The sequence below is a fragment of the Diabrotica virgifera genome, chromosome 10 (assembly GCF_917563875.1).
Source record: "Diabrotica virgifera virgifera chromosome 10, PGI_DIABVI_V3a".
In the NCBI taxonomy this organism is placed as follows: domain Eukaryota; kingdom Metazoa; phylum Arthropoda; class Insecta; order Coleoptera; family Chrysomelidae; genus Diabrotica; species Diabrotica virgifera.
This window is the reverse complement of record NC_065452.1, coordinates 103,948,584-103,963,016: the sequence shown is the minus strand read 5'-3', so window position 1 is coordinate 103,963,016 and position 14,433 is coordinate 103,948,584. Positions and strand designations below refer to the sequence as shown.

Here is a 14,433-nt window from a genome sequence, read left to right as displayed (position 1 = left end):
GTGCTACTGGGAGGTAAATATATCGAATTTAAAATAATTTTAAGACGAAAAATTTTTTTGTCATTACTTTTCAAACATTATTAGAAATATGAATTATAATTGCCAGACATTTCTGTGATTTAACAAGTAATGACAAAAAAATTTTCGTCTTAAAATAATTTTAAATGCAATATACAGGGTGATTGTTTAGTGTGATAAAGCTCAGTAGATCCGGTATAGTAATATATAGCAATAAAAGTTAATAACAAAAATTGTAGCCAACTTTGAGCTTCACATTATACAATTAGTTAGAATGTTACAGAGTGTTCGATAACATAGTGACAGACCAATCTTATGTTTTTTTAAATGGAACACCCTATATTTTACTTTATATTCGAAATCGTCTTAACTTCCCCATCACAAAAATATAAAGGTTTGTTATGTTACATAGGGCTTTTACAAAGTTATATCCAATTTTCTATGAAAATCGTAACAAGTTCAGCTCCCTGTATAAATAAAAATAAGCACAACAGCAATGGTTTATTGGTGCCATATTTTTTTGTTGATTGTGAAAATTTTTAAGAATTGTGGATATTGCTAATTTTCTTTATATCGAATACAGGGTGAGTCAAATCGCAAGTACATTCTTTTCTCAGAAATTTTAAATGGAACACCCTGTATTTTATATCACCATCGAAAAGTACCATTACCGTACTTTAATTTTTAAATATTGCCTATGTCCAAATTTGTTAGTTTTCGAGATATTTTAATTTTTCAGAGCAAGTTATTAATTAGGGTGTTCTATTTAAAATTACTGAGAAAATAATGTACTTGCGTTTTGACTCCACCTGTATTCGATATAAAGAAAATTTGCAATATCAACCATTTTTATAAATTTTGACAATCAACAAAAAAATAATGGCACCAATAAACCATTGCTATTGTGCGTATTTTTATTTATACAGGGAGCTGAACTTATTACGATTTTCATATAAAATTGGTTATAACTTTGTAAATATCCTGTATCACATAACAAACCTTTATATTTTTGTGATGGGGAAGTTAAGAAGATTTCGAATATAAAATAAAATATAAGGTGTTTCATTTAAAAAAAAACAAAAGTTTGGTCTGCCACTATGTTATCGAACACCCTGTAAGATTCTTACTAATTTTATAATGTGAAGCTCAAAGTTGGCTACAATTTTTGTTATTAAATTTTATTGCTATCTATTACTATAGCGGATCTACTAAGCTTTATCACACTAATCAATCACCCTGATTTTGTATTTATCTGTACAGGTGTGCTGCGCAGTAATGAACGCAACCCGTATCAGCAGCCAGATGGCCGGTACGGTATTCGAGGAAGCATAGGGAACAATATATTAAAGAATCAGCTGTCTCAAAATACTTTCTCGAAAACGTTGCTAGCTCTTTAGACCAACAGCTATGAAATACTTCGCAATGCTGCTAAAAACAGAATAATTTAATCCTGACCATCTAACCTAACATATCAACTGACAAGACAATGTACGGTGGACGCCTACGCAGAAATGCACAGTACTTCTGTGGTATGTGAAGAAGAAGTTCTTAAATACAATGCTGTTCAATAAGTTTTGTGGTTCGATAAGAAATGGCGTTGCTACTAGCATAATTTTATTTTATTATATTGTTACACTCTTCATATGAACGCGTGTGAAATTTCATTTCAATCTGTCAATCCATTCTTTATTTATAAGCCATATAGTATGGACATATCACAGTATTTTTTTACAGAGGAAATAATCAAGTATCGTGCAATGATTGAATTTTTATTTTTGGAAGGTATGAACGAATGTTGAAAGTGTATAAGGACTCTTCGCCTTCAATTAATACAGTAAAAAGATACAGAATATATTGTTGGAAAATCGTCGAGTGACTGAGAGTTAGTAGAATCCATAAGCATCTCATTGGATAGTGTCGGCAATATTTTGACTGAAGTATTGGGTTTTAGAAAGCTGTGTTCACAGTGGATGCCGCATTCGCTAACAACAAAACAAAAACACATTCTAATGCGACTTTCTCAGCAACATTTAGAGCGTTTTTGGAAGGATAAAGTAGATTTTGTGCGTCGATTCATCACTGTGGATGAGACTTGGGTCTATCACCATGATCTTGAATTAAAACAAGAGGTTAAAGAGTGGTTCTTCGACTCCGAAACGATTTCTGGACGGCCAAGAAAGAGTTAGCATCAGTTTTTTTTTGATGCGAGAGGAATTTTGTTTGTGGATTACTTCCAAACTGATAAAACAATAAATTCTGTATATTATTGTAACCTTTTAGACCAGCATGTCTCTAACTCCATCAAAAATCAATGACTTCCAACAAAACCTAGAAGATGCTCTTTCTTTAGACCAAGTAGATAGTGACCCTGAGAGCACTTGGATCTATCTGAAAGATAAGGTAATCGAGGCTGCAAAAGACTGTGAGGCAGCGGTTTCCACTGGCCGTAAGCCATGGATATCCGATAATACGTGGACTGTGATTCAACGCAGAAAACATAAAACTAGATACGGAACAAACGATGAATACAGAGCGTTATCGAGAGAAATCAGAAAACAGTGCTGCAAAGATAAAGCTGATTACATCTCTCAAATATGCAGAGAGATAGAGGAACATGGCTGTCGAAATGAACCGAGGGACTTATTCCAGAAGATCAAACTCCTTACCAGAGAATTTAAACCTCAAACGTGGTCTGTAATAGATAAGGAAGGTAATTTAAAGACCGATACTGATGAAATATTGGAAACATGGCGAAACTACTGTGGCGAGCTATATAAAAATAACGAGGTATCAGCAGAAAATCAGTGGCCTTCTGACTACCCTAGAGAACCTACTGTTTTACTCGCTGAAGTCAAAGATGCAATTAAATCACTAAAGAGAAATAAATCCCCAGGCATTGATTCAATACCATGTGAAATACTACAGTTACTAGGTGACAAAGGATTACATATCATCCATTCTATCTGTGTCGCTGTTTGGAATTCAGGAAAATGGCCATCTGATTGGTGTACCTCAATTTATATCCCACTACACAAAAAAGGAACTACTACCAGATGTGAATACTACCGCACACTGTCACTAATAACACATGCTAGTAAAATCTTGTTGCATATCATCAAAAACAGATTAAAAACCTATCTACATTACCAAATACCTCAGGAACAAGCGGGGTTTGTAAAGGGTAAAGGTACAAGGGAACAAATCCTGAACCTGAGACAACTCATTGAAAAGTCTAGAGAATTTCAAGTACCTATGATTATATGCTTCGTTGACTACCAAAAGGCATTTGATTGTGTAAGCTGGATAAATCTCTGGTCAATTTTAATAGAAATGGGCGCACCAATGCACCTGGTGACACTTATTAAAAATCTGTACCAGTCTAATATAGCGACAGTACGACTAGATCAGAAGTTCTCAAACCAATTCAAGACCGAGAAAGGTGTTAGACAAGGATGCGTGTTGTCACCTGACTTATTTAACTTTTATGGTGAACATGTCATGAGGATGGTTTTAGAAGGATGGGCCGGTGGAGTAACAGTAGCTGGTAGGAAAATCTCCAATTTAAGATTTGCTGATGACACTACACTTATAGCAGCAAATGAGCAAGAAATGTTTGATCTTCTGCGAAGAGTTGAGTACGAAAGCAATAAAGTTGGTCTGAAAATCAATAAAGCTAAGACAAAAATAATGGTGGTCGACAGATTTGACACTATTCAACTGACTAACATATTACAGGAATACCAGATAGTAAACACCTTTGTCTATCTCGGGTCTAGTTTAACTAACGATAGTAACTGTGAAACAGAAGTTCGGAGACGTATTGGTATGGCAATAAATGCGATGAGTCGCCTAACTAAAGTTTGGAAAGACAGAGCTATCTCTCAAAATATCAAGATGAGACTGGTGAATGCCCTTGTAATCTCAATATTTCTATACGGAGTAGAGACTTGGACTCTTCGCGCATGCGAGCGCCAAAAAATTGATGCCTTTGAGATGTGGTGCTGGAGAAGAATGCTGTGCATACCTTGGACAGCTCATAGGACAAACGTTTCCATTCTAAACCAACTCAATATTAAAAAAAGGCTGTCCACATTATGTCTGCAACGAATTCTGCAATTCTTTGGTCACGTGGTTTGCAGAGGTGACGACAGTTTGGAGAGATTAATTGTTTCTGGAAACGTTCCGGGGAGAAGATCAAGAGGACGATCACCAACTAGATGGTCTGACCAAATAAAGCATTCAGCTAGAAACTCATTCTGCGAAGCTCTTAGAGCAGCTGAAGATAGAGACTAATGGAGAAACATTGTTAGGAATATTGGAAGAAATCACGATCTTCAGTAATGAGGAAACGACAAGAGAGAGAGAGAGACCAGCTGAAGGATGAAGAAAAATTCGTGAAAAAAAGACCGGTTTGCAGAAGAAAAAAATCCGTTTTCATCAGGACAATGCACCGTGTCATATGAGCATTTTTACACTGGTTAAAATCCATGAATTAAAGTTCGAATTGTTGGAGCATCCACTGTTTTCATCAGATTTGGCCCCTAGCGACTTCCATCTATTTCAATACCTAAAAAAATCCATGCGTGGAAAGCGTTTTTCATGAAATCGTATTAGGCAAGCGACACACCCCTAATTTGAGGCTTAGAAATCGAAAAAGCGACCATGAGAGGTGAATGGCAAATGTTGATCATTCTTTATATTTCAGAGGTCGCTGAATCCGAATATGAAGTTTATTTTTATCTATAATTGGTGGAACATGTTCAAAAATCAAATTTTATGCAAAAATGCGAAAAATCAATTTTGATGATTTTTCTTACTGCTTCGCTGTATCTTTGGTCATTAGCATCATCACCATTTTTCTCTACAACTCTATGTGAGTTTTGGCCTCATTTACTATTTCCCTCCATTGTTGTCGGTCCTGAGCAGCTATTTCCCATTGCTGTATCTTTGGTAAATCTTTCCGTTTGAAAATTTTACGGTGTCATCTTTAAAGTATTTAGATAACAACGAGCTTTGTCCAAAATGTTTAAACAAATTAAAAGATGAGTTGTTAATTTTTAAACATTTTGTCGTCAGATTTCGTTTGTTTCATGTTTACTTAAAAAAGTTGAGTGATAAACTTTTTAGTTTATAATTTTAACCAACACAGCAATAAAATATAATTCACGAAGACGTTTTCTGAAAAATTTCAAGTCAAAATATGCAATGGGAAAAAAGCTTTGTGACTTTATAGATGAGTAATTTGTGTCTTATTTCACGTTTTTGATGGTGCTGAAAACGAAAATGAGGTTTGTTTTGAATTTTAGATGAGGGAACATTGTCAAAATCGCTGTTTTACCCTAAAAATAAAAAAAGAAATCACGTTTTTCTTAAAATTAAAAGTTGTACCATTTTTTTTCTATAAAACATTTTATTTTGTGTACCCCATATTTTAACATCAACTTGATTAAAAAGCTATATTTCAAATTTTGTCACTCAACTTTTGCGATTAAACTTTGCAATTCAGGAATCTACACCTTTTGCTTTAAACAATTCATAATTTTTATTATAATAGGACAGAAGGATTGAAACGGGTACCATTGTTTTCAGAAAGGTAACAAATATATATACTATACAAATTTCAGAAAAAAATGTTAACATGGAACAGAGTTGTAGCGAGTTAAACTCAAAAAATGTGTTTCATTTTTTAGGGTAAAATTTATTTTTAGGGTAAAATTGCGATTTTGCCAATGTTCCCCCACGTAAAATTCAAAACAAACAAATAATTTTCGTTTTCAGCGCCATCAAAAACATAAAGTATGACTAAAATTAGCCATTCACCACATTGTGGGGTGGGCCGCTCGTCTATAAAGTCACATAACTTTTTTCCTATTGCACATTTTGACCTAAGATTTTCCAGAAAACTTATCATGAATCATATTTTATTCGTGTGTTGCTTAAAATTATAAACTAAAAAGGTTGTCACTCAACTTTTTAAGTAAACATGAAACTAACGAAATCTGACTACAAAGTGTTTAAATATTAACAACTCCTCTTTTAATTTGTTTAAACAGTTTGGACAAAGCTCGTGGTTATCTAAATACTTCAAAGATGACACAGTAAAATTTTCAAAAGGAAATATTTACAGCGACCAAAGATACAGCGAGGTAAAGTTGAAAAATCATCAAAATTTATTTTTCGCATTTTTGCATAAAATTTGATTTTTGAACATGTTTCACCAACTCTAGATAAAAATAAACTTCATATTCAGATTCAGCCACCTCTAAAACATAAAGAATCACCAAAATTGGTCATTTACCTTAAAATTGGTTTTCGTGGTCGGTATAACGTAATTTTAGGGATTTTCGGTATAACGTAATTTTAGGGATTTTCGGTATAACGTAATTTTTAGGGATACAGGATACAGGAAGTTTATTTTCCTCGTGGATTTTGTAATTTTAGGGATTGCTGCCACTCGCCTATATGGTCATAAGTCATAACAGCTGCTGTTGAAGAATGGTAACATGTTTATAGATTTCTGCACCCAAAACAGTTTAGTCATAGGTGGAAGTATATTTCAACACAAACGCATACATAAAGTAACATGGACATCCCCCGATGGACAAACACACAATCAGATTGACCACATAACCATAGATAAGACATGGAGGCACTCACTCTTAGATGTTAGAGCAATGAGAGGGGCAGACATAGGGTCCGACCACATGTTGATTAGAGCCAAAATCAAACTCAAACTAGCCAGAAGTAAGAAAACGCCAATGGAACAACGAGAAAGATATAACGTTCAGTGGCTCAAAGACGGAAATGAAAGTACTGAAGAATATAAGACCAAGTTAAGAGAATTATATAATAAAACTTACAACACAGAAAATGCCACGATAGAAGAGCTGTGGGATAAATACAAGTATGTATATACACAAGCAGCAAAAGAAACGATAGGAATACAAAAAAGAAGTAATAAACCATGGCTATCGAGAAGCACGTGGGAAAAAATAAAAGAAAGGAAATTACTTAAATGTAAAATGCTAAAAAATGATCTAAGAGATAGGGAACAAATGAAGAGAGAATATAGAGAGAAAGATAAAGAAGTTAAAAAAAGTGCGAGAAACGACAAAAGACAATATAACGAAGAACTGTTAATAGAAGCAGAAACAGCAGCAAAAAACAACGACATGGGAACTCTATATAAAACGACCAAAAAACTAAGCTCTCTCGGAAAAATGAACGTTGAGCATGTAAAAGACAAAAACGGGAAAATATTGAAGAATGAAAAGGAAATACTTGAGAGATGGATCGAACATTTTAGAGAAGTACATGCCAACAGAATAATAGAACACGAAATGGAAAAAGAGAAATAAAGGAAGAACTAAGCTTCACCGAATCGGAATTCACAAAAAAAGAAGTAAGTAAAGCAATACAACAGCTGAAAAGAGGGCAAGCAGCTGGAATAGATAACATTACCACAGAACTACTGAAAGCAGATAGAGAAACATCGGAAGAAATCCTGTATGTACTAATAAACAGAATATGGCAGGAGGAGAGAATACCTGATGATTGGAAAAAAGGTATAATCGTAAAGATACCCAAAAAGGGAGATCAAACTAATTGCAACAATTGGAGAGCAATAACACTACTTTCTACAGTGAGTAAAGTCATGACAAGGATGATACTAGAAAGAATGAAAGAAACTATAGACCAGTTGTTAAGACCAAACCAAGCGGGCTTCAGAAGTAATAAAGCATGCACAGATCATATTAACACATTAAGAAACATTGTAGAACAAACAATAGAATGGCAGAGCAAAATCTATATAAATTTCATTGACTTTAGACAAGCCTTTGACCGGATTAACAGAAAAAAAATGTGGGAAATATTAAAGAGATATGGAATAAGAATTATCAAAATGTTCTATGAAAACTATACCGCACAAATCATGCACAATAGGAAACTCACAGAACCAATCAACATAGACAGTGGAGTCAGACAGGGGTGTGTTCTATCTTCAAACATATTTTTGATCTTAATCGACTGGGTCATGAAGAAGGCAACGAAAAATAAAACAGGAATTAGATGGAATGCTTTCGGTCAGCTTGAAGATCTAGACTTTGCAGATGATATATGTCTGGTGTCCGAAAAAAGACAACATATGCAGAAAAAAACAGAAAAGGTGACAAAAGAAGCAAGAAAAATAGGACTAGAGATTAACACAAGAAAAACCAAACTTATGAAGATAAATACGGAAAGAGAAATGGGTATATTCATTAAAGGAGAAGAAGTAGAAAATGTACAGAAGTTTTGCTATCTGGGAAGCATAATTGACGCTAGCGGTGGAATATAAGAGGAAATTAATGGAAGGATAAATAAAGCCCAAAATGCGTTCTATATGCTGAAGAAAACATGGAAATCCAATAAATTAACAACCAAAACCAAAATCAGGATATTTAATACAAATGTAAAGAGCATTTTGCTATATGCAGCAGAAACTTGGAAAATAGAGAAAAAGATTATACAAAAGGTTCAAACATTTGTAAATAGATGCTTTAGACGAATATTGCAAATATATTGGCCAAATCGGATAAGTAACAAGGAACTTTGGAGAAAAACTAATCAAGAGCCGATAGCCAAAACGATAAATAGACGCAAATGGAAGTTTATTGGACACACATTAAGGAAAAATGAAGATGATATAACCAAACAAGCCCTGGATTACCAACCAACTGGAAAAAGAAAACAAGGCAGACCAATGACATCCTGGAAAAGAAATATTACCAGAGAGCTAGAAGACAATGGGTTAACATGGAAAGCAGTGAAAGCCCTGGCCAGAAACAGAGATGAATGGAGGGGGACTGTAGAGGCCCTATGTTCCAAATGGAATCAAGAGGAGTAAAGTAAGTAAGTAAGTAAGATAAAAATAAACTTCATATTCAGATTCAGCGACCTCTAAAACATAAAGAATCACCAAAATTGGTCATTCACCTTAAAGTTGGTTTTCGTGGTCGGTATAACGTAATTTTAGGGATTTTCGGTATAACGTAATTTTTAGGGATACAGGATACAGGAAGTTTATTTTCCTCGTGGATTTTGTAATTTTGGGGATTGCTGCCACTCGCCTATATGGTCATAAGTCATAACAGCTGCTGTTGAAGTGTATTTTGCAGCCCTTCCAGATTCTTACTTCAAAGATGGAATTTATCAATTGGAATCTCGTTGGAACAAGTGTATTGATGTTCAGGGAGACTACACGGAATAATAACGTGTATTTCAAATCATAAAATTGTGTTTTTCTTACTGAACCGCAAAACTTATTGAACAGCCTAGTATTTGCTTAAGGCGGGTATACATACGCGCTCTGCTCGGTGTGCGAGCCGCTCTCGCGCAGCATATTTGTTAGATTAGTACTGTCCATTCACTTTACAAATTCCCAACTGTAAACAAACGCACGTGGAAGCTAAACAGGGCCGTACTGAGGTGTATCATATGTTTTTTAAAAATATTTACTTTTGAAACTAATACCGTAAGAATTGCTTGAAATTTAATTGTAAACAAAATTTTGTTCTTTTTAAGGGGAAAGGCGCAAAATATCGGCTGTCAAAATTTTTAATGTGTTTTAAATTGTATTAATTTTTTTCGATTCCTGAGAAAACTAATAAGTATTTTTGAAAAATTGAAACGCAGAATAAAATATTACCTTATTACCGAGGGTCAAGAGTCCCTTAGAATAAATAGAAAGTTTCTTTTTAGTGAAATATTTGAAATTAAAAATCACCCTAAATTTTCTCTTTTATTTTCACCCCTGTAACTTATTAAAATAAACATTATAGAAGTTTCGGCCCTCAATAATAATGTAATCTTTCATTCTGCCTTTAAATTTTTCAAAAATATTTATTAATTTTCACAGGACTCGAAAAAAATGAATACATTTAAAACACATTGAACATTTTGACAGGCGAAATTTTGCGCCTATGTCCTTAAGAAAAATGTGGTAAAATAAAATATTTATTAACTGAGATATACATAACAATGTGAACATTTTCAATAAAGTAGCATCATATTATAAGGTTATGTTATTTATAAGTTATGTTTATGCTAAGAATGTTTTTTTTTTCGATAAAATATTTACTTTGTATAATATTTGCAAAAAACCGTCTAAAACCCATCCATCCATTTCCGGGCTTATTTTGAACGTGTATTTTTTTGCCAGGACCAAAGCACACATCGGCACAGTATTACTTTTTTCTTTGACATATTAGCTATATGTATGCCAAATTTCATGTCACGACTATAAAACAAAACTATAAAACACGACCAGTCTTAATTAAGACCCGTTTGCCATTATACTAATTTCAGTACTAAAAATATTGGTTAGTTGCGCGAGTCGATTTAGTATGAAAAATGTCAGTTTGTGCCAAGTTTGTGTTTGCAACTATCCGAATTGTAATCAGCATATAGGCATGCGCTCTACTAAATTTACATGAGCTCTACTAATTGATATTACAAGTTACAAGCCATTAACTTATTAACAATAAAAGATGGGAAGAAGTATTTTTGCAAAATTGGCTTTTATTTTTGCCACAGATATATCCACACCTAGTTTGGCTAGCCTTTATTTCTTCCAAGGCTTTAATTCGTGCGTTCCTATTCTTATAGAAAGGGTGCTTATTGGCACATACAAACATTGATTCGATTTGTACAACTCTATTAATGTTTCAATCTGCCTTTGGCTCCACATGTTGAAAGTTGAAATCACTATATTATGTACCTATAAACAAAATAAAAGTACCTAATATACAATATAACCTTACTTTTTAAAATTGTGTCAATTTTAGTACAAGAAATTAGAACATGTTTTAATTTTTAGTACTAAATCGGCGCGCGCATCTAATTTGTAGATACAATATTTTTAGTACTAATTTCAGTACTAAATTTAGCGTAGTGGCAAGCGGACCTAATAACTCAACAATAACTACTGTAAAGTACATAACATAACACAAAATAATATTATCTTAAAAACCAACACGCTAAAAAATACAATTTGAATTTGCAGATGCAGACTGACAAGTTAGGACCTGTAAAATGAGAAACCGCCTCGTTTAGGGCGATAAATTATATTTAATAGCTTCTTGACGAATGAGTGGACGAATCGTTAACACGTGCGTTTGTTTATGTTGGGAATTTGCTATGTGAAGTGGCTGTACGTGTTTTCAAGTGGCACACAAACGGCTCGCACACGGCGCACCACGATCTAACTTCTGTCGGCTTTTCAACAAATGCTTTGATGGTTCGCAGTACGTATTTGGACGGGTTTGCGAGTGGTTTGTTCGTTTTGGGGCGCCTGAGTTGAATATTTGTTAGTAATGGAGTGGTCGGAAGGAAATATCAAACTTATTGATGTTTACCGTGGAAAATGAAAATGAGATGATGACATTGAATATATTTAAACATGTTAGCTTGCAACCAACTGCAACCATCTTGCAACCATCTTGCAACCAACTTACAACCAACTTGCAACCAAGGGGACATCCATAAACTACGTCGTTGAAAAGGGGGAGAGGGGGTCTTTGCTTATTACGACGGTATACGACAGGGGGAAGGGGGCATGAGTGCACATCCGACGTCGCGTCGTTTGATGTTCACGGATATAAAAAAATTACCCTATTTTAGAATTAAATACAATTAGTAGGTATATTACTTTTATCGCATACTTTAAATTTCGTTTTTATCACTCACAGCCTTAATAATATTGCTAGCAGTTTTATACAGAATGAAAAACAATAAAACATTGTTCTATGTATTTAAACAAACGCTTCTATAAAGAACAACGTCTGGAAGCAATAAATATTAAACTGTTCAGTTATTTACTGAATACTCTGTGTGAAACAATTCTACAAGAATGAATAGAAATAAAATATTCTATTTGATTTAGTTAGTAAAGTACATTGTATTTATACTTAATAAAAAAAATGGTATTGAAATCAAAACAAAATAAGTATCAAGATTTATATGATGCAGTTAAGAAAGCATATCGGAAATCTGATAAAAGTATTGTCTTTTGTCCCAATAAAGCTAATTAGTTGTACAGTAAATTGAGAGAAAAAAGTACGCGGATATTAATGAACTACATAGTAAGTAAATAAACTTTGATAGCTAATTTTAAAAAATCCAGAAATATCATGGAATTTAAAAAAAAATCACTAAAAAAGGGGGGTCATGAGTTGCAATTGCGACGTCGATATGAGGGGGGTCAACTGTAAACGACGCTTTACGACGGAAGGGGGGAGGGTACTAAAAAGTCCGAAATTTTTACGACGTAGTTTATGGATGATCCCCAACTTGCAACTCAACTTGCAACCAATCGGAATGAAACCAAACACTTCTCGATGAGAATAGAAGCTACTCCCGACGTCGGCCGATATCGGATCTGATCTGATCGGAGAAAAACGGAGTCAATGTAGGCACCCACATTTAATACTAATTATCTACAATTACTAAATGTTCGTAAGTTTCCTCTGGATCGCGGAAGGTTAGTCAAAATGAAAAATTTTAACGAACATTAACCGCGCCACGAACGCGCGGCGCTCACACGGCGCGGAGTTCGCGGCGCGGATATGTATCTCCGCCTTTAGGTTATTGTTTGTTCTGAAAGCTGGTGTTATTCCTTTCTTTTTTATGTAATATTTGATTTTTATTTGTTAGAATCTCATATACAAAGAGGAGACCAATCTCCTCCACCTGATCTGGATTATGGCGACAGCAGACATTTTCAAGATATATATCAATCTCCTGATATATACAGAAACCGGCGACCTGGACATAGTCATAAGCAGGGTGTGTTTTTTTATTGGACTGAGGTGAAGGTGTTGAAAAATAACTCATCAAATAACTTTGATAATATCGCCAACTGAAATCAAAACAACGTCTTTTGCGTTTTAATCAAATTAGTTCAACATTTAGTAACAGTTGCAGTAGTTGTTAATAATTATTTGTTAAAATATTTGTTTCCTGTAAAACTTAGTGAACCTATGTAGATTTTGTACTGTCGATTAACCATGATTAAGTAAATTTGTAGATGACTAACTACATTCTTGATACATAAGAACGGAAATTCAGCTGAGTTAGCCAACTATAGACATATATATCGTTTATCACAAATGTATAAGACTTTTACCAAGTTCATTAACCCTTTGTTTGACTCACAAATCTTAGTTTCTACAAATACAGTAAAAATACAGTATAAATTAAAAAAATGTAAGTGGAAGGAATGTAAAATGCAAGTATTTATTTTTCACGGAATTTGCAAAATAGTTGTGATCTTTTTGAAATGCACCTTACATTTAGTGCAAGTCCATCTGCACTTGCCCTTGCAGCCAATATTCTTTCATCGTCCAAGAAGGGACACCCCAGCTTGTTCGGGCATATGGTTTACATTGTCTAATTGCACGGCTTCAAGAGACCTTACTTTAAAAATCCACAAGGAAGAATTTCCTGTAGCTGGCTGTATACCATTAACTACAAGTAAAATTTAATAAAAAATTTTGGCTTGGTAAAAGGTATATTAGTTTAAAAAGCCCCTATAGGGCTACAAACATAGAAACAAAACGTTTTCGTTCTGTAACAAGAGCATCATCAGTGTTACAAGAACATGGTGAGCCAACCAAAAAATACAAAGGTCAAAGCCTTACAAAAAGAGACTAAAAGTCTTACGTAGATGTAAACATAGCAAAATCCAAAGGATGGATAAAATTCCTATGGCTACGGCCCTCGGGCAACATATGACTCCCACATAACAATTACAAGAGTTGCCTGTCACCTCTTGTAACATAATGACCTAATTGTTACCTATTGACCCACTTACCACGTGTGGGAGTCATATGTTGCCCTAGGGCCGTAGCCATAGGAATGTTATCCATCCTTTGGGTTTTGCTATGTTGTTATCATGCATATCTGATGTTGTTAACAGTTTCTCCCAATTCGAACTCCACATTGCCCTTTCAAGGCTTCGTTAAATATTATATCCGAGTACAGGTTAAACAAAGTTGAGGAACACACAACCTTGTCGGACAGCTCTGAAATAAAATTTTGTCTGTTTCTTTGCCGTCTACTAAAATAAAAACTGCTTGATTCCAATGCAGATGTAAAAGTCTCATATTTTTATCATCTATTAAAATCATTTCTAGATACTCAAACAGCCTAAACAGATTTTCTGGACCCTATCAAACGCCTTTTCAAAATCTATAAAGATAAATTGGATTCTGTACTTGAATTGCATACATAAAAATATTTCGATAATTTTTTTTAATATCTCCAATTTCATCTATCAACGAAAACGAATCCCGAAAGAAACAAAGGGGATTTTCTTTCACAAAGTGATCAAATGATGGAATTGTTTTGGTCAACTGGCTGGATAGTAAAGCCAGA

At 34.2% G+C, this 14,433-nt stretch overlaps 1 protein-coding gene across 4 annotated transcripts in view; it reads left to right on the top strand.

Moving 5' to 3' along the window:
• The window catches only part of LOC126893429 (laminin subunit beta-1), a 252,134-nt gene that overhangs the window by 145,058 nt on the left and 92,643 nt on the right, over positions 1-14,433 (top strand). For 2 of the 4 annotated variants that reach the window (XM_050663615.1, XM_050663617.1), the window contains exon 4: positions 12,712-12,843. The exons of the other annotated variants lie outside the window; for them this stretch is intronic. In XM_050663615.1, coding sequence (XP_050519572.1) covers positions 12,712-12,843 — 132 coding nt within the window. The remainder of the gene's footprint in view (positions 1-12,711; positions 12,844-14,433) is intronic. 4 annotated transcript variants of the gene reach the window in all.